General features: G+C 40.0%; 1 protein-coding gene across 1 annotated transcript in view; it reads right to left on the bottom strand.

The window, feature by feature from the left end:
* The window catches only part of EIF3H (eukaryotic translation initiation factor 3 subunit H), a 91,433-nt gene extending 66,149 nt beyond the window's left edge, over positions 1-25,284 (bottom strand). Inside the window, exons 1-2 of the mRNA XM_049773549.1 lie at positions 25,122-25,284; positions 3,086-3,242 (exon numbers count right to left, since the gene is read on the bottom strand). Coding sequence (XP_049629506.1) covers positions 3,086-3,242; positions 25,122-25,256 — 292 coding nt within the window. The 5' untranslated portion in view covers positions 25,257-25,284. The remainder of the gene's footprint in view (positions 1-3,085; positions 3,243-25,121) is intronic.
* Between the last annotated feature and the right edge of the window lie 287 nt (positions 25,285-25,571).

The raw sequence follows: 25,571 nt of genomic DNA, 5'->3' as shown, positions 1-25,571 counted from the left end.
AGACGAGATAAGATTTCTGCGTGAACTTTGTGGTCTCATATCTTTACCTTTCCACATTATCTGGTGGTCTCAAGTATGCAACCACAAACCTAAATGCCTTTATTCCCTATAAAGTTCAACTATCCAACATTTTAAATTATTTTAATGGAAGCAAAAACTATCCATTTATTCTAATACTTTCCTGGTGCAGCAGTGAAAAGAACATTAATAGTAATATTTATTACAATGCCTAGCACAGGGTGAATGTTAAAAGAAACACCTAGAAAAAAGAAACAGTAAACAAAAAGTCAAAAATTTATTATGGAGGGAACAAAAAAATAGTACAGCTGGTAAGGCACTTGCCTTGAATGTGGCTGACCTGGGTTTGATTCCCAGCATCCCACTTAATCCCCCAGCATCACCAGCATTCCTGAGTGCAGAACCACAAATAACATTTAGAGCATTGTTGGGTGTTGAAATAAAAAAATTTTTGATGCAAAGACAGAACTGTGATCTTATTCTTAGGCCTTCTGACAGGGAAAAAAAAAATCAAGAAAAATTCATATATGAAAAATGAATAGTCAACATTTTATCTAAGAAATCAGGTAGTAAAAACAATTCAAGCCTGGTATTTATATGGTATTTCTGTTACAATCACAAAATTATGCACCTATAGCAGGAACATAACCACAAAAAAACATGTAAAAACAGGTATAGTAATTTTCTAAAATATACTTCACATAAAAATGCAGGATCACATGCTAACCCAATTAAAACCTCATATTTTGACCACAGATGAGAAAGCTGTACATTACATATATTTTTTAAGGAGAGATAGCACACGGCGTTTGCCTTGCAAGCAGCTGACCCAGGACCTAAGGTGGTTGGTTTGAATCCCGGCATCCCATATGGTCCCTGGTGCCTGCCAGGTGCTATTTCTGAACAGATAGCCAGGAGCAACAAACCCTGAATGCCGCCGGGTGTGGCCCAAAAACAAAACAAATCAAAACAAAAAACATAGATTTTTTAAGAAGCAAAATCCCTAGAATTACAGAATATTTGACAACTGTTTTATTTCCAGAGGTAGAGGGCAGATCACAAGATTCTTCCCCGAAAAGTATTAGTTTGAAGAGGCATAAAATAATAGAAAAGCAAATAATCTTAGGCATGATTTAAAATAATATGTAGAACTATTCTTTTCTGATATATACCTATCTAATGAAAAATTTAGCCACTGTTTAGGTTTCATAAAACTTAACATGACCATGTACTAATGTCCTTTAAAGAAAATTGAGAATCTAAAATTCAATAACATTACATGCAACTAAGAAGAAATGCCTATTAACATTCTTAAATTTTCACTTGTGTGAGAAAAAAAGCAAATCCTATTTGCTTTTAAAAGCAAAGAAAATGTAGGTTTTAGATAGGAAACAATGGCTTACTATCTACACGTAACCATCCTTTTATTACTGGCTTCACTATTTAAAAAGAATATTATATACTAGGAAAATGATGGGACTTCAAACTCATTCACCAATTCCTAGTTGAAAGGATTCTGGACAAGATGTTTACTTTAATAAGCATCAGTTTCCTAATAAGACAATAAAAGCTTTATCTATACAGATAACTTTTTTGTGTATAAACATGTTTTGTTTTTTTGTATAAATATGTTTATATATAGCATACATAAAAAAAACATAAGGCCCAGGGCTGGAGCAACAGTCAGGGGATGGAGCAATAGCTAGCGTCTGCCTTGCACTTGGCAGGCCTGGATTCAAACCCCAGAATCTCATATGGTCCACAGACCCTGCCAGGACTGATTTCTAAACGCAGAGCCAGGAGTATCCCCTAAGAACACCAGGTGTGGCTCAAAAACAAACAACAACAACAAAAAAAAAACAGTAGGTAAGCTGTTTGCCTTGCATGCAGCCAAATTGGGTTAGATCTTCAGCACCTGGGCTGCAAAAGGATTGATCTGTGAGTGCAGGGCCAAGAGTAAGTCCTGCACACCGCTGAGTCTGACCCAAATCTACCCCTAAAAAAAGATGAGACACAAAAGGTTTTCTAAAATTGTGCAATATTAAACTGAAATTTCCCGATTTTTATAACATTTTTAAATAAGGTTCATTTTAATAATTAGATTATTTGGGGGGGCCACACCCAATAAACATGTTAGTGAGGTAACATTTGGTCATTATCTCAAGCCTATAAAAGGAGTTAGCTTCCAAAAAACCAAGATTTAAAATCAGGAGCTGTAGAGATAGTACAGAAATTAAGGCCTTGCATATGGTGGAACCTAATTCAAATCCCTGGCGTCACAATGGTTCCTGAGCACTGCGAGGGGTGTCTTCTGGGCAGAACCAGGAATAGCCACTCTGCTAGATATGATCTCTCCACAAAAAGAGGCAAAAGTAAAACCTAAAATCATGAATATCTTTTGCTGTAAATCCATCATAATTGCCCTGAACATTGTTTCTTGCTAATAATTTTAATCGAGAATTTTATGAAACAAAATTAACTACTTGAGAAAAGTATGAAGTTAGCTGTTCAGAACAGATTCTGCTCAAATTCAATCCCCAGCATTCTGTATAGTTCCTCAAGCACCATCAAGGATAATTCATGAGTACAGAGACATGAATAATCCGAGTTTCAACAAGGGTGGCCACAAAAAAAAAACAAAAACAAACAAACAAAAAACAGAAAAAATCAGATTCTACTCCTAACTAAGCTACTAGCGTAGTAACAAGTCTGTCAAAGAAAATACTCAGGCTCCTTCTTGCTTGTTAAAGAAATTGTGTTAGGGGCCGGGCAGTGGCGCTAGAGGTAAGGTGCCTGCCTTGCCAGCGCTAGCCTTGACGGACCGTGGACAGCGGTTCAATCCCTCAGTGTCCCATCTGGTCCCCCAAGCCAGGAGTGACTTCTGAGCGCATAGCCAGGAGTAACCCCTGAGCGTCACCAGGTGTGGCCCAAAAACCAAAAAGAAAAAAAGAAATTGTGTTAAAAGTTTCTTGTCTGGGAGCCGGAGTAATAGTGACACATTATCAAAAGTTATGAGAATAATTTTACGTATATACTTCAAAGATATATTTTAAATCATGGCCCTTACCTTCATCAAAGTCCGCATCTTCTTCAGTGTGCTGAGGGAAAGGGAAGCAATTGGTAATTTCAAGTCGATCTTCCACAACCAGGCCCAAAAGCACACCTTGAACCACCTCTGTTCCTTGACCTTCTTCTTGATAATGTTTGATTATCTTTAATACCACCTAGAAGGAAGTAGGGAAGGCAATTTAAGAACCTTTTTTATCATTTATATTTTCTTTATATCAAAGACAAAACAAGTCATATAGTTTATAACATCACCATCACCACCACCCCCCAAAAAAGATCCTATTACATAGGTCTTTCTTTGGAATAACTTTTCACCCTTATATTGAAATAAAGCACTCACAAAGTGTAGTGAAACTCCTGGAGTTTAAAGACACCAAAAATCTCTAATAGGAGCCTGGTATAAGCCCTGAATTGTATTACAAAGCAAGAGGCATCAAAATAGCTTGGTACTGGAATAAAGACAGACCCTCAGATCAGTGGAATAGATTTGAATATTAAGAAAATAGGGCCCGGAAAAAAAAAAAAAAAAAAAAAAAAAAAAAGAAAATAGGGCCCGGAGAGATAGCACAGCGGCGTTTGCCTTGCAAGCAGCCGATCCAGGACCAAAGGTGGTTGGTTCGAATCTCGGTGTCCCATATGGTCCCCCGTGCCTGCCAGGAGCTATTTCTGAGCAGACAGCCAGGAGTAACCCCTGAGCACCACCGGGTGTGGCCCAAAAAACAAAAAAAAAAAAAAAAAAGAAAAGAAAATAAAGGGCCGGCGAGGTGGCGCTAGAGGTAAGGTGTATATGCCTTACAAGCGCTAGCCAAGGAAAGGACCACGGTTCGATCCCCCGGTGTCCCATATGGTCCCCCCAAGCCAGGGGCAATTTCTGAGTGCGTAGCCAGGAGTAACCCCTGAGCATCTAACAGGTGTGGCCCGAAAAACAAAAACAAAATAAAAAGAAAGAAAATAAACCTCAGACACACAATCCATAAATCTTTGGTAAAGAGGGGAAAAAAAGCAAAATAAAGCAAGGAAATCTTCTTCAACAAGTGGTATTGGAACAACTGGTCAACCATATGCAAAAAAAAGTGAACTCAGACCTCTAATACCATGCACAAAGGTCAAATCAAAATGAATTAAAGACCTTGATATCAGACCTGAAACTACAAGGTATATAGAAGAAAACATAAGCAAAACACTCCATGGCATTGAGACTAAAGGCATCTTCAAGGTGGCAATACCACTGTTCAAACAAGTAGAAGCAGAGATAAACAGATAGATGGGACTACATTAAATTGAGAAGCTCCTGTACTTCAAAAGAAATAGTGACTAAAGTACAAAATCCACCCACAGAATGGGAGAAACTATTCACCCAATATCCATCAGATAAGGGGCTAACACCTAAGATATACAAGGTACTGTATAGAATTATATTTCTTAGAACTTAAGAAAAAAAAAGCACCTAACCCCATCAAAAAATGGTGAGAAGAGCTGGCATTCCCTCAAAGAATACACACACACACACACACACACACACACACACACACACAAAAGAAATACAAATGGCCAAAAGGCACATGAAAAATTGCTCTCCACATCACTCCTAATCACCAGGGAAATACATATTAAAACAACAATGAGGTATCTATCACTCACGCCAATAAGAATGGCACACAACACAAAAAGCAAGAACAACCACCACCACTGCTGGCAGGAATGGGGAGAGAAAGGAATTCTAATCCACTGCTGGTGGGAATGCCATCTAGTCCAGTATTTCTGAAAAACTATATGGATATTCCTAAAAAACTGAAAATTCAGCTCACTTATGATTCAGCAATGCCACTCCTAGGGATAGACCCTAGAAACACAAAACGCAATACAAAAAAAATGTCCTCTGCACCCTTCTGTTTATCACAGCACTATTTACAATAGCCAGTATCTGGAAACAACCCATGTGCCCAACAACTGATGAGTACAGATGAGTGGCTAAAGAAACTGTGGTACACTTCCACAATGGAATACTGCGCAGTTATATGGAAAAATGAATTCATAATATTTGCCTATGCATGGATGGACATGGAGACTATTATGCTAAGTGAAATGAACCAGAGGGAGAGAGATAGACATAGAATAGTTTCACTTATCTGTGGGATATAAGAAAAATAAAAGACAGAATGGCAGTAATATCCAGCTGTATTTTGGGAGGATCAGTTCATGACATGAATGAAGCTTGCCACAATGACAGTGAGGGAGAGAGGCAGAATGCCTGTCTCCAAGACAGGTGGGATGTTAGGCTGGGAAGAGAAATGGGCACTGGTGAAGGGTGGTGTACATTCTATGACTGAAACTCCAGCATGAAAATTTTTGTAAACACAGTGATTAAATGAAATGAATAAATAAACTAACCCTAAACCTTCAACAAACCCTATCCTTACCACTAACCCTAACACTAAACCTACCCTCTACCCTAGCCATACCCCTAGCCCTAACTCTATCCCTACCCCTACTCCTAATCTAACCCTAACCATACTTCTCCTCCTTCTCCTACACCTACCACTAACCATACACCTAACCCAATACCTACCCTAACCCCCACCCCCCAAAAAGCCATTTCTAATTACAGCCCTAATGAACTTCAGGTTAAGGCTCCTCACAGTCTAGCACCCAGGAGATCCTCCTGAAATCAAACACTCTCAGTTCAATGTGAGGTGAGTGGAAGACATGATCTTATTAACCTTGGCTAACAGGAAGATAATTTCCTAACACTGAGTATAAAATCATCATTGAGATACAGAGATAAAGACCTCAATTATCTGGACATGCAAGAGCAAAATCCACTGACAAATTTTACACATGTCAAGACAGTTCTTGAAAAAAGCATCTCATTAGTCAGAGGAAGCAACAACGAAAAAAGGGAGAGAGAATCTCAACTCCAGCATAATCTCATTTTCCCCAACCAGAAGACTACATCAAATAGCCTCTCATGAAATGATCAACTCTCAAATTACTCACACCTTTAATATTTTCCATAAAGATAAAGTAACACTACTTGGCTAAACAAGCAATTAATTTTAGAGTTCAAAGAACTTGTACTCGTTAAGAACAGTGGTTGGGACCAGGGAGATTCTCTGGGAGCTGGTGTGAGTGCATGCACTGAACCCCATCTCACCCATGCCATCACATGCCTCTCCCCCAGCAACAGCCAGAGATAGCCCTAGTGGCTCACAAACATCTCTGGGGTGGCCCTCAGAGTTGGTGGACTTAAGCAGCAAATCATTGCCAGGCCTAAGCACTGACCTTGACCATTTTCAGGCCCACATAGTTAGGCTGAGTAGAATAGCCCCCACAGGATTCCTGAGCATCCCCCATAAAACAGTAACTGCAATAATGTGAGCTCAATAATATATGTAAAGTGCTCTGCACAAGTACTTGGCACATAGTACTAACAGTAAAAGTAGTATTACTTAATATAGGCCCATGGCTTAAAGGCTAAAAGGCAAAGGTCGAAGATACAAATCAAATGTTTTGAGCAAAATATGTTAAATATCAAAATGATCATTAGTATTTTATTGATCAATGTTCCAATTGAAACATTATTATTGAGATAAAGCCAATAACCAAATCACAGGTTACAATTATTGTACACTGCATGCTAGGCAAAGATCTATTTCACATGTATTACCTATCAAGTTGTAATTACAACTATGGTTTAAAAAAAAAGATTATACTTATTTGATCAATAAAATTGAAACAGACTAAGTCAATGCCTGCCAATCAGATTGACAAAATAAAGAGAGTGAAAATGTAAGGCAGGTCAAATATTCCAGAGTTAGGAGATACTTTATTATTAACATGGAGAGGACTTCCATACCAGTAACTACATCAATTAAAACAATAGTAATAGACATGAAGTCAAGACTGTGATAAAAAAGAAGTGAGTTCACACCAATAAAACCCAGGCCTCCTAAGTAGAGCAAGCATTAGTATGGAAAATAACAATGCAGAACACCAACAAGTTAGGTTGGCAATCTTCAAAAAGTGAAATGTACAAAGTGCACAAACTTCACCATTCCTATGTAAAAAGCCTCTCTGCTATTAAAAGACACAAATTAGGTTTTTAAGAGTCATTCAGGTATGAGCATGAGTTCCAGTCCCAGCATTTACTAGCTGCAACTTTAGAAAAGTATGCAATCTTCTAAATCTTAGATTACTAATCTGCAAAATGGAGCTGTTTCACAAGTAACTAACTTTCATGGCATTATTATAACTATTAAATATGAGGAAATGTAAAAGGCACTGGTAGAACTTTACAAGAAAAAGTCCTACCCCAGCAAAAACTGGGAAGAGATGAAGAGAAATTTAATCTGTTCAAGAAATACAAATGGCCAAAAGTCACAAGAAACAATGTTCCATATCACTAAAGATGCAAATCAAAATGAAAATATCACCTCACACCAGAATTAGAACATTCAAAACAATAACAACAACCAGTACTCCACATCCACAGCAGATGTGGAGAAAGAGACCCTCAATCACTGCTGGTGGGAATGTTGAGTGGACTAGACTTTTTTGAGAGTAAGGGCAGTCCTCAAAAAACTGGAAAATGGGGGCCGGAGAGATAGCATGGAGGTAGGGCATTTGCCTTGCATGTAGAAGGAGGTGGTTCAAATCCCAGCACCCTGTATGGTCCCCCAAGCCTGCCAGGAGCGATTTCTAAGCGTAGTGACAAGAGTAACCCCTGAGCGCTGCCGGGTGTGACAAAAAAAAACAAAAAACTGGAAAATGAGTTTCCCTATGAGACTGCAATAGCACTCCTGAAAATATACTTTATACTCTAGAGGCCCAAAACAAATCAGAAAGAGTATCTACACTCCTATGTTCGTTGCAGCACTATTCACGATAGCCAAAAATCAGGAATTAACTCAAGTATAGTATAGATGAATGGCTAAAAAAACTATGGAATACTATAAACCGTTATGATGAAGTCATCAAATTTTTTAATACATAGGATAACTGGTATTACGCTGAAGGAGATGAACATAAAATGATCACATTCATTTAATCATACCAAAAGACAATAGTGATGAAGGCCAAAAGGACTGATCCATGGTAGGAAGCTTGTCACAGACAGAGAGACAGAGAGTGTGTAAGAGGACAAAGGGTCCAACCTGACAATGACAGTTGGAAATAATTACCCTGAACAAAAATTGGGTGCTGAAACGAGGTAAAGTGATATGCTTGATGCCACTTCAGTAACTATATTGCAAACCACAGAGCTTAACAGGAAAAAGAGGAGAGGGAAAGAGAGAGAGGAAGGAGGGGAGAGCAAGGGGAGAAAGAAGGGGAAAGGAGGGAGTGAGAGGGGAATTGAGGGGGGAATGGGATAGGAGGGAGAGGGGAGAAAGAGTGAGCGAGTAAGAGAGAGAGATGTGTCTGAGACAGGCTGGGGGCATGGTAAGAAAACAGGGATCACTGGTGGTTAGAAATGTGCATGGGAGAAAAAAAGGATGTACTGGAACAAGGTAAGGGTACTGGAATGTTGTATGACTGAAATACAATCACGAACAACTTTGTAACTGTAATGCATGCATAAAAAGCCTGCTTGGATTGGCTGAGTTAGAGAGGGGGTCCGAGCAGCCTTGCAGTGATTGGTGCAGAATCGAGTTGGAAAATTCGTTTCGTGGCAATATCCAGACGATTTTCGTTTAGCAGCATACAGAAACGTTTTTTGGGATATACTCGTCTTATAAGACGACACTGATTTTCGGTTAACCTTTTTTTTTTTTTTTTCGTTTCAAAAGTCGCCTTATACACCAGAAAATACGGTAGTTCAAAACATAATGTAATGGAATTGCATTTAAATTTAAGAGTAGGAAACATTTAGTAGTTATTCCTATCTGAAATAACTGGCATACATTATACATAAATAACTGAAGATTTGAATGTAAATTAAAAATATCCTAGAAAGGCCCTAAAAAGGTAGGACAAGGGTGCCATGCATGCCACCAACCCAGTACTTCCAATTATTCATTTAATCCTCATACCCACTACATTAAGTCAGAGTTACACTCCCATTTTAGAGGAAAGGAAACAACCTAACATAAGATTATTAAATCAGGTGAACTCTGACTTCTAACTCCAGGGGTTGAAAGAGCAAGAGATCAAGGGGCTCAAGCTTTACATGCAGGAGCCTGAGCGCCAACCCAATGAACCACATGGTTCCCCTCTCCCCAAGCAAATCAGGGACAACAAAAAAAAAAAGCAATTGACTCCAAAGAACTTTTAATTACATCACAAAAAGTAATTGAATCTGGATGGCCTGATAAGTGCTCTATTTATGATTACAAAGCTGGAACAGACTGGACACAATGGCAAAGACTCTAGAAGACATCCCAGCAAGGTTTTGTGCATAAAATAAAGTCCAATGTGGTATGACAAGGTAAAAAGCAGCGAAAGAGTGAGAAATAGAAGTGATGGCCACAATTTCTGTGCTCCATCACTAGAAGTAATAGTGTCTGAGCTAGAACACATCATCTGCTGCAAGAACCACATTAATGTTAGCGGCACTATCTCACAAATCAAAAATCCTGCAACTCAAATCTTAACGTTTTCTCGCCCTCTAACCAACCATAAGTTTTCAATTAATACTTTCTACTGATTATAAAATGAATACATTTAAACAAAACTCAAGAGTTCTGAAGAGCAAAACCAAACGTACTACATTTGGTTCATAAGTGTCACAATTTCATAAGTGTCATGCTTGGAAGCTCCTGAACTTATTGTTTTTAATGACCCAAGGAGCTTTGGAGATTGGGGGAAAGGGGACAGGAGAAAATGGTCTTTATCATGGCTAATAGAAGAGCTATCAATAATTTTAAAAATCACTGGGCCAAAGAGTTGCACAGCAGGTAGGGTGTTTGCCTTGCACGCAGCCAGCCATGGTTCCATATAAAGTTAGTACCATATAAAGTTCCCAAACACCACAAGTGATCTCTGAGCAAAGAGCCAGGAGGAAGCCCTGAGGACTATCAGTAATGGCCAAAAAAAAATATCCAAAGTAAATTAATCAATCATTGCTGCCTGGGCCAGTACTTACGTACATACTTTAAAACTATAATAAATATATTACAAGCAAACAAAATTAAATTTTAAGAAAAAATTGTTTTCCAAAACAAATATTCAATAAGGGTAAAGAAAGCCATTTCTTTAACACTTCTTTAAAAATATTTATATTTTCAAAAATAATGAGAATATAGTAATTATGTAGCTATACTCTTTTTGGGAGAGGATACTCCTGGTTGGTGCTTAGGCAACAATTTCAGTGGTGCTCAAGGCACCAAGCTTCCTGCATGTAGGAATGAGCTAAGTCCATTAAGCTATCTCTTTGACTCATTTTGCATTTTGATACCTTTCATTAATGTCCTGTCAACAGTCAAATTTTCATATCTGTTTCTGCATTCAATTTTACTTTAGATAACATGTAGCATCTTGGAAGCCTTCATTAAATCATCAAAAGAATAAAAATGACGCCATTTTATCATTTTTCTGAAAACATCAGATCAGAGATCCACAAAAACATGTTAAGTAGTGTTCCACTACTATAAAATAATGACTTTAATATTATTGCATATTATAATAGCCTAATTTTAAAAAAGTCTAATATAAGTGTTATGGGACCCTTACATTTTAAGAACCACTTTGCTAGAATGACAAAAGAAAATATTATAACAGACTGTGAAAAATGAAAAATGAAAAAAACAAGGCAATGTAAAGGAGGTAACCTAATATACAAGGACGAATCTTAAAAATGTAACTGAGGGGCCACAGAAACTGTAGCAGTTAGGGTGCTTGCCTTGCAGGTGGTTGAAATGCAGGCTCTATCTCTAGCATCCCACAAGGTCCCCCAAACACCAGCAAGAGTAAGAGCCAGGAATAACCACTGAGTATCACAAGGTGTGTCGCAATATCCCGCCAGTTTATAAATGATGGTATTTATAAACTTTTCATTACACAATACCTGCAACAGTGAGACACTAAAGCATGGTAAGGCATTTGTCTTGAACACAGCATAACTGGCTTCAATTTCTGACACCTAATATGCCCCCATAAAAACAAGCCATGCCAGGAGTGACCCCTTAGCACATAGCCAAGAGAAAGCTCTAGCACAACAAGGTGTGTCCTCACCCCAAATACATTGCAATGAGATTTTATTATTATATAAAGTGCCTTACTTTGAGGGCAGAAGCAGAATAGAGAACTTGCCTTGGACATGGCCTACCCAGGTTGGCCTACTCAGCCAGGTTCAATCCCCAGCATCAAATATGGCTCCCTGAGCACCACCAAGAGTGAGTCAGATATGCAAAGCCAGTAGAAAGCTTGAGCACTGCAAGGTGTGGCTCAAAAACAACATTTTAAAAAAATATTACTTTTAAAAGTATAATAATATAGGAGCTGGATCAATAGTACAATAGGTAAAAGCTTGCCTCATATATGGCTAGCCCTTGTACAATCTCCAGAATCCCATATGCTCTACTGAGCCTGCCAAGAATGATTCCTGAGTAACCATTGAGCATGGCTGGTTGTGGCCCACAAAACTAAAAATGGATAGATAGATAGATAGATAGATAGATAGATAGATAGATAGATAGATAGATAGATTGATTCAGTGGTCCTCAAACTATGGCCCATGGGCCACATACTGTATTTGTATCTGTTTTGTTTCTTCCTTGCAAAATAAGATATATGCAGTGTGCATAAGAATTCATTCATAAGTTTTGTTTTCACTATAATCAGACCCTCCAATGGTCTGAGGGACAGTGAACTGGGCCCCTGTTTAAAAAGTTTGAGAACCCCTGGATTAGATAGATAGATGATAGATAGATAGATAGATAGATAGATAGATAGATAGATAGATAGATAGATAGATAGATAGATAGATGATAGAGACAGACAGACAGACAGACAGGAGTGATTCCTGAGTAACATTATAGATGGATGGATGGATGGATGGATGGATGGATGGATGGATGGGTGGGTGGGTGGGTGGGTGGGTGGGTGGATGGGTGGATGGATGGAGATAGAGATAGATAGATGATAGATAGATAGATAGATAGATAGATAGATAGATAGATAGATAGATAGACAGACAGACAGACAAACAGACAGACCACCAAGAATGATTCCTGAGTAACTATGGATAGATTATGGATGGATGAAAGGATAAATGGATGGATGGATGAATGGATGGATGGATGGATGGATGGATGATAGATAGCCTACCAAGAATGATTCCTGAGTAATGATGGACGGATGGATGGATATAATATTAAATTTTATTTTATATGAATTTTGAAATTTCCCTGAAATAAAATCCAGGGAATTACATTAAAAACCACTACTGTGGGCTGGAGAGATAGCATGGAGGTAAGGTGTTTGCCTTGCATGCAGAAGGATGGTGGTTCAAATCCCAGCATCCCATATGGTCCCCCGAGCCTGCCAGGAGCGATTTCTGAGCGGAGAGTCGAGTTAATCCCTGAGCGCTGCTGGGTGTGACCCCCCTCCAAAGAAAAAGCCACCACTACTGCAGTATAGCTCCCACATTATTATATCCTTTATATTATAAAACATTTTATGTATCTAAATATAACAAGTTTATAATAAATCAAGATAATCAGAAATACATGTTATTAGTTTAAGGCTGAAGATGTACATTTAGAATTTTCCTATTATTTTAAGCACTTGGGGATTTAACTGAGTTAGTTATGTAATAAATTATAATTATGAAAAATAACCATTCTGCTTAAGTAATTTACCAGAAATTGAATGTTTAAATCTTTACCCCCTTCAAAAAAATGAAGTTTATAGTAAATACCCACCCAGACTATTCACAGGTTATAAATTAACAAGTATCATTTCCCAAGTATATAAGCTCTAAAAGCAAATCAGAAAGTCTAAAGGTGAGCTCAGAGATCTAAACCCTCTTCAAATCATAAATGAGGAGCTCGAGCAATAGTATATTGGGTAGGATGTTTGCCTTGAAAGTAGACGACCTGGATTCAAGCTCCGCATGCCACATGGCTCACCAAGCACTGTTAGGAGTAATTCCTGAGTGCAGAGCCATAAATAATCCCTGAGCCATCACCATGTGTGGCCTAAAAATTTATTTTAAAAAATTTCGTTTCGGGCCCAGAGAGATAGCACAGCGGCGTTTGCCTTGCAAGCAGCCGATCCAGGACCAAAGGTGGTTGGTTCGAATCCCGGTGACCCATATGGTCTCCCATGCCTGCCAGGAGCTGTTTCTGAGCAGACAGCCAGGAGTAACCCCTGAGCAACGCCGGGTGTGGCCCAAAAAACCAAAAAAAAAAAAAAAAAAATCGTTTCTAGGGAATGGAGAGATAGCATGGACATAGTACATTTGCCTTGCATGCAGAAGGACAGTGGTTCAAATCCTGGTATCCCATATGGTACCTGGAGCCTGCCAGGAGTGATTTCTGAGAGGAGAGCCAGAGTAACCTGAGCGCTGCCAGGTGTGACCCAAAAGCAAAAGCAAAAACCAAAAAAATTAGTATCTACATCCAAATGGGTATTTTTACATCTTTTTTTTTTCTTTTTTTGGTTTTTGAGTCACACCCAGCAGCGCTCAGGGGTTACTCCTGGCAGGCTCGGGGGACCATATGGGACGCTGGGATTCAAACCAATGACCTTCTGCATGAAAGGCCGAGGTGTGTTTTTAATAACAAAAAAGTTTGTGACATGTTAGAATAGAATCCTAAAATGGCTCTTGATGTGTTAGGTGCTTTTATAAAAAAAAATAGTAATAATAATAATAATAATAATAATAATAACATGTTATATCTTTTTCTATTTTGGGGGTCACACTTGGCAGTGCTCAGGGGTTACTTCTGGCTCTAGGCTCAGAAATCGCCAACAGCAGGCACAGGGGACTATATGGGATGCCGGGATTCGAAACACCGTCCTTCTGCATGAAAGGCAAAAACGCTGTACCTCTTCTGTGCTATCTCCGGCTGTTATATCTTAGTGTGCGTAATCAAGTAGTGTTGAAGAAAATAACTTTTTCTCTCATGAATTTTTGCATTATTTACTTAGTAGTAAGAACATTGTGGCTTTGTTTTTTTGTATGGGATCACACCCAACTGTATTTGACTTAATCCTGGCTCTGTGCTCAAGAATTCCTCCTCACTGGCACAGGGGACCATAATCCAACTAATTTCATATCAAACTATTAAGATTAGATCAACTGCCGTAAATGCCAACATTCTGGCCATCAAGTCCATCCTACCTCTTGTTGCTTCCATCCAAGAGAACAGACTCTTAACTATTCAGTTTATGGTCAAACTACAATTCCATTAGTTGATTCTATTCTAAACATTGTATATTTTTTAAAGAGTTATTCCTCTTTATTATTTCAGCAGCAAGAATTCCCTCTGAATTCAGCAGGCAGAAAATAAAATTATTTGCCAAATAAGTGAGACCAGCTGAATCTACAATATACAAGCTCCAAAAAGTTAGTCGAATCCATTTACTTGTCTAGAAATGTTTCTTGGCCTTTTTTCCATCGTAAAGCCCTTCCAACCTGGTTTCTTTCCTGTACACCCCACCCCTGTCCTAAGGGCTGGATACCTCACCTCATATTGAAGCCCCATTTACACAATTTCCACCTATGGTTCCCTTAGAATTACTCCAGGGCACTACATGACCTCTGGTTAAGAAATCAACACTGGTGGTGGGGAATTGCCCTAATTCACTGTCACTATGTACCTTGATTATAACTGTGAAAGACTTGTAATTCACATGGGTCTCAGTAAAAATTATTTAAAAGAAAGAAAAGAAAGGAAAAGAAAAGAAAAGAAAAAGAAAAGAAAAGAAAAGAAAAGAAAAGAAAAGAAAAGAAAAGAAAAGAAAAGAAAAGATATGGAGAAAGAAAAAAGAAAGAGGGAGGGAGGGAGGGAGGGAGGGAGGGAGGGAGGGAGGGAGGGAGGGAGGGAGGGAGGAGAGGAGAGAGAGAGAGAGAGAGAGAGAGAGAGAGAGAGAGAGAGAGAGAGAGAGAGAGAGAGAAAGAAAGAAAGAAAGAAAGAAAGAAAGAAAGAAAGAAAGAAAGAAAGAAAGAAAGAAAGGAAAGAAAGAAAGAAAGAAAGAAAGAAAGAAAGAAAGAAAGAAAGAAAGAAAGAAAGAAAGAAAGAAAGAAAGAAAGAAAGAAATGCAGCTTTGAGGGCCAGAGTGATAGCACAGTGGACAGAGCATTTGCCTTGCATGCTGCCAAGGACCCTGATCTGATCCCAGACATCCCATGTGGTCACCTAAGCACCACCAGGAATGACCCAAGCACAGAGCCAGACAGGTGTAACCCCTGAGAACCACCAAGTATGGCCCCAAAATGAAAACAAACCAACAAAAGAAATGCAGATATAGTACACAATAACTCTACAACTATTATTAATTTCCCTTGGGGAAAAAATAATGTTCAAGCAAGACAAAATTTCAGGGGCTGCATGAGCCCCCAAATTTTTCAATAAAAATTTAAAAATTGGATCAGAGGGCCCGGAGAGATAGCACAGCAGCATTTGCCTTGCAAGCAGCCGATCTAGGACCAAAGGTGGTTGGTTCGAATCCCGGTGTTCCATATGGTTCCCCGTGCCTGCCAGGAGCTATTTCTGAACAGACAGCCAAGAAGTAACTCCTGAGCACCGCTGGGTATGGTCCAAAAACCAAAAAAAAAAAAAAAAAAAAAATCTGGATCAGAGCAATAGCTCAGCAGTGTTTGACTTGCATGCAGCTGATCCAGGACCCAATTCCGGGTTCAATTCCCAGCATTCCATACATGAGCAATTTCTGAGAGCAGAGCCAGTAATAACTGGAGCGCCACCAGGTGTGCCCCCAAAAAAAAAACAAAAAAAGGAAAAGCTAAAAATTATTTCCCCTCCCCGCAAGTTAACTTCATATGCACAAATGTGAACCACTGATCCATGCAAACATAAAAAATCATCCAGCATAGTTGCTTACTAATAGGGTACTAGTATCCAAAACAGTCTGAGGTCCAGCTGAGTCCTCAAGCAAAAGCTACCTAATCTGTTCCAGATTCCAGCCTCACCTTTCTCTCATGAAAATACACAACTCACAGCACTGTTAAAAATAATAGACCTAAAATTTCCTCAACACAGCACCTAGCAAAACCTCTGTATGTGTTAGCTACTGTTACAACTGCTATGGAAGTATTACAGTTAATCTCATTTAGTCTTCTAACAAATACTGAGAGACTAGAATATGCCAGGTACCATCATGACACTGATCCTTGTCTCCCCAAGAGTTTTCAGAATATTAAGATGTAAGCTCTAATTTACTAAAATCAACCACTTGACATTAAATTCCTTAAGACTTCTCAATTATTTAAACCTAAGCTAGCTCTTATAATAACGAATAGCACAGGGCTGCACAAGACTGATGAGGTCATGGTTATGTTATGCCCAGAACCTCGTAAATGCAAGTTGTATGTCACATCCCTGCCCCTGCAAAAGACTGTTTTCATCTGTATTTAAAAGTCAACTGTGAGACCAAATTGACAAAATATTGTGCATATGTGTATATAAAATATTTTTCTTTTTTTCCTGAACCTACTATTAGTGATTCTTTTTTTTTTTTAAAGACCCTTCATCAGTTCCAACATTCCCATCACCAAAATTTTTTATGAAATTTTTCTTAAATGTACTGTTTTGCTTGCTAAAAATAAAGTGTAGATCCAGGCCATGTTTCTTTCAAGTCTGAAACAAAAAGGCAAAAACTATCTATCAGTTACTATTTTGTTCAGAAAAGGTCAGGCAGGATGTAGAAACTCCTGGTTGGCTTTGTTAGTTTTGTAGATTCTGGGAGGTAAGGCCTATAGTCTGAGTTTCTCACATCCCTCAATGTCAAAAAAAAAAAAAAAGCTAATACTGTAGAAGAATTTAAGTCTCAAAAAAAAAGTGAAATGCCACAGAATCTCCCCTTAGCATTATTTTGTAAAGTCAGTATCAAGCTTTCATTTAATTTTGGCTTCTTTCACAGACTGATCTATGAACTTGGCAATTTTCTTATTTGGTTAAGCCTCAATCATTTTTTTCTAACATTGCATAAAGAAGGTAGTTATTGCCAAAATGTAAATTCCAAAAGCAGAGGAGCATTAGTCTTAAATTTAACACATTTTATGGCTCAAGTGAGATAAAGGTTCCATTTCATAACTGACTGAGTCAAATAATAAATAGGATTTAAGTCACTGCAGTTAAGTCTTGATGTGAAGGAAATTTAAGAAGTTAATAGGGGGAAAAAGATATTTTGCTCCTAACACATAAGGAAATAGTTACAGTGCTCCAATACACTTAATAATGTTACCTCTATAATATTTCAGTTGAAAAAATATATTTCATTATTATTCTCTTGGATTTAATGTTCACTGATTGTCCACATTTTTAAAGTTAAACCAACTAATAACTATCAGGAAAAGGGCAGTATACCTTCAAAAAAAAAATAAGAGAACTGCACTTTTCTCACCCAAAATTAGTCAAGGGAAAGTAAAATGATACAAAGGTCACAATTAAATGTTAACTGATAAAGGTGCTTAATTTAAAACATTAAATCTATACTAATCAACTCAATATATAAAACTAGGCTGCAAACGTATCCACATATACCTAGAGTATAATTTTTCTAAAATAAGTTCTATACTAAGAAAGAAGTCTTAGGTAGAACAAAATTCCTTTCTTCTCACACATCAGAAAGATATAAAGAAAACTTTCTTCACTGTTGAACTATTCATAACACGTAAGATTTAAGTTTATTATAGAAAGTAGAAAGGATCACTGGTTAAAGAGAAGGCCTTTAGGTGAGCAGAGGGCAGTTTAATCAAACTGGTTCCAACTCGTTAGCAAGAGCAATCACTTATTAAAAACAGATACAGAGGGGGCCGGAGTGGTAGCACAGTGGTAGGGCATTTGCCTTGCATACGGCTGACCCAGGATATACGCAGGTTTGATTGCAGGTTTGATTGCCGGCATCCTATATGGTCCCCCAGCCTGCCAGGAGAGATTTCTGAGCACAGAACCAGGAGTAACTCCTGAGTGCCACTGGATGTGACCCAAAAAGCAAAAGCAAAGAAAAAAAAAAAATCCAGAAAGAAACTGGAAAAAGAACAAACATGGATAACAGTGAGTCTGGTTGAGAATGTGGCTCAGTTTCGAATGTAAGATCCGGGTTTGATGCTGACACTGTTTGTTTGTTTGTTTGTTTGTTTGGGAGCCACAAGAGTAATTCCTGCCTCTGCTCAGAAATAATTCCTGGCAGGCTCAAGAGACAATAGGGGATGCCAGGGATGAAACCTGGGTTGGCTGCATGCCAGGCAAATGCCCTACCCACTGTACTTTCGCTCTGGTCCCCCTAAGTAGTAAGGTGGGCTTTTTGGTTTTGGTTTTTAGTTTTTTGAATCATACCCGGCAGCACTCAGGGGATACTCCTGGCTCTACACTGAGAAATCACCCCTGGCAGGCTTGGGGGACCATGTGGGATGCCAGGATTCGAACCACCATCCTTCTGTATGCAAGGCAAATGCCCTACCTCCATACTATCTCTACGGCCCCCAAAATAGTAAGTTTTTATATTCGGTAGCTGGAGTGACTGGACGGTGGGCAGGGCACTTGCCTTGCATGCAGCTGAGTAGGGTTTGATCCCAGCATTCCAAATGGTATCCAGAGCCCAGCCAGGAGTTGATTCCTGAGCAAAATCAGGAGTAAAAGTGAGCACAGCCAGGTGAGGCCCCAAAACAAGTTTGTCCCATCATTAACAGAACTGTAAATCAAAATACCTCACCCAAAATTTAAAATAATAAATGTGGGTTTCTTTTCACTCTCTACTCATTTGCCCTTTGATTTGTATACATATACATGTTACCATATTACCCAATCAATGGCTATCTAATGAAATAGGCTCACTACATCAAAGTGCTTCTATTTTCAACAATGTATATGAGGGACAGAAAAATAGTACAGAAAGTAAGGCATTCACCTGGGCAATGTAGGTTAGATCCCCAACATCCAATATTGTCCCTTCAGTAATCCCTGAATAAGTCAGGAGAAAGCCCTGAGGAGTGTCCCAAAAAACAATGAGGTATATGATAGTTATTGTAAAAGTCTTTACTTTCTCCATAAGGTGGTCTTCAGAGCAAAATTAAAGGTCAGGCATTTCTTGTAAAGCTAAACGGAGGTGGGGGGGGGGAAAGAGGAGAGTGAGAGAGAGAGAGAAAGAGAGAGAGAGAGAGAGAGAGAGAGAGAGAGAGAGAGAGAGAAAGAGAGAGAGAACATGAGAGTGAGAAAGAAAAAGAGCTAGTATGAGCTCAAAGGAGAGCACAGGCTTCTTGTAAGGTAGACAGGGTCACAGTACACATCCCAGCATTAAAGTACCAAGTCCACATCTCAAGAGGGAAAATGAGGGGGCCAGAGTGATAGCACAGCCCAGATTTCGGGGATTGCGGGTTTGATCCCTGGCAATGCCTGCCAATGATCCCCCAAGCCTGCCAGGAGCAATTTCTTTTTTGTTTTGTTTTTGCTTTGTTTTGTTTTGGCAGCACTCAGGGGTTACTCCTGGCTCTGTGCTCAGAAATTGCCCCTGGAAGGCTCAGGGGACCATAGAGGATTCCAGGATTCAAACCAACATCCATCCTGGATTTGGCTACATGCAAGGCAAACGCCCTACCACTGTGCTCTCTCTCCAGCCCCCCAGGAGCAATTTCTGGGCACAGAGCCAGGAATAAGTGGCAAGCATAAAATGCAAAGTTCGGTTTGTCTTCCTAAAAGGCTGATAATTTGGGGCTGGAGTGACAGTCCATTGGGTAAGGCGCTTGCCTTGAACACAGCCAACCTGGGTTTGAGGTTCATTCCTTGACATCCCATAAGATTGCCGAAGCACCACCAGGAATAACTCCAGAGTGTATAGCCAGGAGTAAGTCTTGTACATTGCCAGGTGTGGCCCAAAAGCAAAACCAAGCAAACACAAAAAGGCAATAAACTACCTTAAATATTAAATACAAAGAAACTACAAGTATTACTTACTATACCTGCAAATCTCCTTAACACATTTCCAGATTTCTTCCATATTAATTTCCCAGGATCTTAACCTGTGTGACTAATGGGCTAAAACCTGTCTTTTTCCAAACTTGAAAATATTTACTAAATTAGTGTTTTTAACTACATATCTTCTATAACATAACAGATTAAATAGAAAGGAACTGATATTCAAATTTTCATCAACTTATGATGGGATTAAATCCCTGAAAGCCATAAATACAAAATACTCAAAGTCAAAACTATGTATCAGAGCAAGAAACACCAGCACAGTAGTTCAAGCTCTTGCTTTGCATGTATTGAAACTCAGTCTGATCACCAGCACCACAAAGGTTACCCAAGCACAGCCAGGAGTCATTCCTGCTACAGAGAACCTTCAAGTATAGCCAACTCCCCCTAATCCCCTTCCCCTGCAAATATAAATAAGTAAAAAATAAAGAAAGGTAAAAAATAAAATAATCTAAAACACCTAACTAACCTTAAGCAAACTTGAACATTAGCCAAGAGTTAGACCAAATCATCAAAGTTAATGAGTGTTTTGCATCTCAGGTGATAGACCCAATATTATACTCTGACTGAAGACTACAGGTTTACCCTAGGGACTTTCTTACTAACTGGAAGTTACCAGTCACTACCAGCTGCCCACCATTAGGAGAATAATATGCAGCCTACCAACAGCTGGGGAGATCATCAAATTCAAAGTATAGATTCTACTCAATGTGTATAGCACTCCACTGCAAATTAAAAAAAAAAAATTAACCTGTAACTTAAGCTATAAGGAACTCCTTTTTTGTGTGTGTGTGGAGGAAGGGATGGGTCCACAGTACTCAGGGGTCACTCAGGGTTCTGCGCTCAGAAACTACTCTTGGCGGGCAATGCTGGGGATGGAAAACAAGTCGGCCACGTGCAAAGCAAACACTTTACCCACTGTGCTCTCTCTCCAGCCCCATAAAGGGTCTGTTATGTTTAACTTTCTTATATATCTTAAAGTCATAAGAGAAGTAAATTCTAGAAAAATATACTGCCTGATGCAATGTATATATAAGAATACTGGCTTATTTTATGAGCTGCTTTACTTCCTCATTATCTTGACATGAATCAAGCCACGCAATCTATATGTACCTGAGTTTTCTCATTGTAAAACAAAGGATTCCTATAACAAGAGTTATGTTGCTTCAATGGCTGTATAATCCGTGAGGTATTCTGAACAGTACCTGGCACACATAAAAATGAAAATCTATTTAGTTCTTATATTATGTGAAACGATATAATTCTTCGAGGCATGATAGAATAAGAATAGCAAGATGTAGGTTCCTTAAAATGGCTCAGTGGCAAAGAGCATCTCTAATTTGCAGGCTAAGAGCAGGAATTTGATATCAAATGCTATCCTCATGCCCTGTGTGAAATGAAAATGGGGCTATATTTTGTGGTACCCGATGCTCAGTGGACCAAGCATGCTCAGGATAGAATGAGGCTACCTGGAGGCTAGAGATAGCACAGTGGTAGGAAAGTTGCCTTGCACACACCTAATTAAGGACAGACGGTGGTTCAGTGGTTCAAATCCCAGCATTCCTTATGGTCCCCCGAGCTAGTCAGGAGTGATTTCTGAGCAAAGAGCCAGAAGTAACCCCTGAGCACCACTGGTGTGACCCAAAAAACGAAGGAAAAAAAAAAAAAAAGAATGAGGCTACCTGGCAGTTTCCATCGCTGGCACGACATGGTCCCCATAGCATCAATTGTGGTCTCCTGGAACCACGGGACCTGAGCAGCACCACATCCTTGGGCTCTCAGTCTGAACTGCTCTCCAATTATCTAAGAATGACAAGGAATGGACCCACCCCCCTGAGCAGCACTTAGGATTCCCCATGAAAAAAGAGACAAGGAGACCAGAGCAGTGGCGCAAGCGGTAGGGTATCTGCCTGGCACGTACTAACCTAGGAAGAACCGTGGTTCGATCCCCCAGCATCCCATATGGTCCCCCAAGTCAGGAGCGATTTCTGAGCGTATAGCCAGGAGTAACCCGAGTGTCACCGGGTGTGGTCCAAAACCAACAAAAAAAAGAAGCAAGTATAGCAGGAAAGGTACACGGCCAACTCAGATTGATCCCTGACATCCCATATGAACCTCCAACCATGGGCAAGAATAAGCCCTGAGTGCTGCCAGGTGTAGCCCAAATATTTATTTAAAAAAACAAACAAAAAACAATAAAAAAGGGGCCGGAGAGATAGCACAGCGGTAGGGCGTGTTTGCCTTCCATGCAGCCGACCCAGGAGGGACCTGGTTCGATTCCCAGTATCCCATATGGTACCCCAAGCCTGCCAGGAGTGATTTCTGAGTGCAGAGACAGTATTAACCACTGAGCGCCGCAGGATGTGGCACTCACACCAATCAATCAATCAATAAAGTTAAAAAATAACAATAAAAAGTGGTAAAGAAATATAAAACCAACTAGTTCTTGACATCACTCATTTCTCATCAACAAACCATTCATTTCTACAAAACATTCCTAACCTACTTTCCTTATTATTTCTTTTCAAGACAATGTCTTCAGCATCAGTATGAGTCAGTTCACAAGACTGTTCAATGTGTCAGGCATTATTCTAAACACTTGAAAATAGTGAACTGAACAAACATGAGATGGATCTTCCAGAAAATTAATGTTTGAGAATATTTGAGAAGACAAGCAAGCTAGAAAGTGAACTTTAAAAAATAGCATGGGCTCAAACAAGTAATGGGTCAGTGTACCAACAGTTCCATTTTGGACCAAGCAGAAAATTTCTGTGTAGTGACACATGTGATGGAACAACAAAGAGTATATATAACCTTGGCTTTCTCATTTACTGATAACATCCTCTACACCTCAGTTTTAACTTTTGCACCTGAAAACTAGCAGTTAGTAAGCAGTACAGCAGAAAAGGTTTTCAAACTTTTTTTTGCCTACAACCACTGACTCAAGGACTGACTTTTGAAAACCACTGTTCTCCCTTAATAAAAGATGAATGAAGGAGCTGGAGAGACAGTACAGCAGTAAGGTGTTTCCCAGCATGCAGTGGATCCAAGTTCAAGCCCCAGTAACAGACACTGTTCCTTGGGCAATGACATAAGTAATCCGTGGTCATAGCTGGATGTAGCCCCCCCCCCAAAAAAAAAAGGTATCGGAGGAGGGGAATAAGAATACAAAATTTTAAAGGATTTAATCACTGCCTAGAACTATAAAAGACAAAAATATATGACCAAAAGCGAACAATAAAGATTAAGGAAAAGAAGCATTTACACAGTATTTCAGAAAAGGGAGGAAAAAGCTGAAGCCCAGAAGAAATTAAGAGGTGAGTTTGGAGAAGAGTACCAGTTTTTTTTTTTGTTTTTGTTTTTGTTTTGTTTTGTTTTTTTGGTTTTTGGGCCACACCTGTTTGACGCTCAGGGGTTACTTCTGGCTATGCGCTCCTGGCTTGGGGGGACCGTATGGGACACCAGGGGATCGAACCGTGGTCCATCCTATGCTAGTGCTTGCAAGGCAGACACCTTACCTCTAGCGCCACCTTCCCGGCCCCAGTACCAGTATTTTTAAGAGTATGGTAGGACATCTGTGTTTTAGTCTAAGTGTATACTCATGACAGTATCTCAATTTGATAGATTTTGAAGGTGGAAGCGAATTTGCTGAGATTAGTTCATGCTAAGGTTTTCTAACTTGTTCAAATGGGTACATGGGAGACTGAAGCTAAAAACAACAAGCATTTAATAAGGTAAGATCAACATAGGAAGGCAAAGAAGAGGAAAAACTTCACCATTTTTATTTTTCACCTGTTAAATTTCAGGAGCCTTTGTTTTTAAAACATTCGGACAGGGGCCAGAGAGATAGCACAGCAGTAGTTCAGTTCCATTCCCATCGGATTCCCGGCATCCCATATGGTCCCTGGAGCCTGGCCGGAATGATTTCTGAAGACAGAGCCAAGTGTAACCCTGAGCGCCGAGGGTGTGGCCCAAAAACCAATCAATCAATCAATAAATAAAGTTTAAAAAAATAAAAACATTCAGACAATGAGCAGGCAGTATTCCAGAGTGACATTTAAGATAAAATCTGGAAACCATTTTTAATCTAGGAATTACCAGAATATAAGTAATATCTAAAGCTATAAGGGGTGGTAGATATCTTACTGTACAATACCAAAAAAAAAAAAAAAAAAAAACAGCAGTTGCTGGGGTCAAGTAACTCACAATGTCCCGGACACTTATGTTGATAGTGACACATATGAAGCCAACTGAAATCCTTAAAACAATAGGGAAAATGAAGCAATGTCATTTTAGTTCTTTACAGAACAGAGACCTAAGCCCCAAGAAGAGTGCTGGGGGAGAAGAGGCAGGCTTTAATCAATCGTTTTTGTGGTACTCTATGTTGAATGGAGAGGAGAAACCTTGGCAGGCATAAGGATGAGTCCAACACGTAACATGTTCATTCCAACTTTCTGGATCAAGGTAAATAAATCTCTGCGCCACGGGCTCAAGAGTGACGAGACAGTCGAATCCATTCCATTTGGGAAGCGACAGGTGGCTCATCAGGTCCTGGCAGGGCTGCCATCAAGTTGACTCAGACTCCTGGATCCTCCTCCACATCGGTTTGTTTACCTACCTGCCTCCCAGGAAGGGTCGCTCCCCGCCTGCCCGACCCACCGCAGCTCCAGGCAAGCCCCAAGACGCTCCCCATCCCCCACCTCTCTGACTCATCCCCGAGATCGGCCCTTCATTTCCCGCAGCCAGAAAACAGAGAAGGTGCGGCGTCTACCAACCAGAACAAAAAGACAATACTGGAGGTTTGTTCCCCAGGCCCAATAGAAAGGGAAAAAGAAGGAGGCTCGGCTCCAAGGAAGCGTGTCCGGCAGGCGCAGCAGGAGGAAGCAGCACGGGATCCCCACGTGGAGCTGCGGCCCCGGAACCCCGGCGGCGACTCACCAAGCCATCAATCTGCACTTGCTTCACGGCCGAATCTCCAGGGCCGCCTTTGCCTTTGCCTTTGCCTACCGCGCTGGTGGTGGAGGACGCAGCAGACGCGGCGGCGGAGACGGAGCCTTCCTTGCGGGACGCCATCTTTCAAGCCTCGCCGGAAGAGGGCGGGGACAGGCAGCGCGAGACCGGAAGCGGAAGTGCAAGGCGCAAGGGACGTCAGGCGCACGCAGGCGCGCGTTCGGTGGGCGGGCCGGCGGGAAGCGCGGGAGGGCGCGAGACTTCCGGGGTCCTGCCTAACCCTACTTGCAGGTGTTCTTTGGCAAAGGCTAAGGGGAGTCTTTTCGCCCTTCTTTGCAAGATTGAAGGTGCAAGTTGACATTTGCAATGTTTTTTCTCATTCTGTCTTGTAAACTATGAACTATGAATAGTCTTAATATAAACTATATATATATATAT

The sequence above is a fragment of the Suncus etruscus genome, chromosome 5 (assembly GCF_024139225.1).
Source record: "Suncus etruscus isolate mSunEtr1 chromosome 5, mSunEtr1.pri.cur, whole genome shotgun sequence".
NCBI lineage: Eukaryota > Metazoa > Chordata > Mammalia > Eulipotyphla > Soricidae > Suncus > Suncus etruscus.
This window is presented reverse-complemented; position numbering and strand designations above follow the sequence as displayed.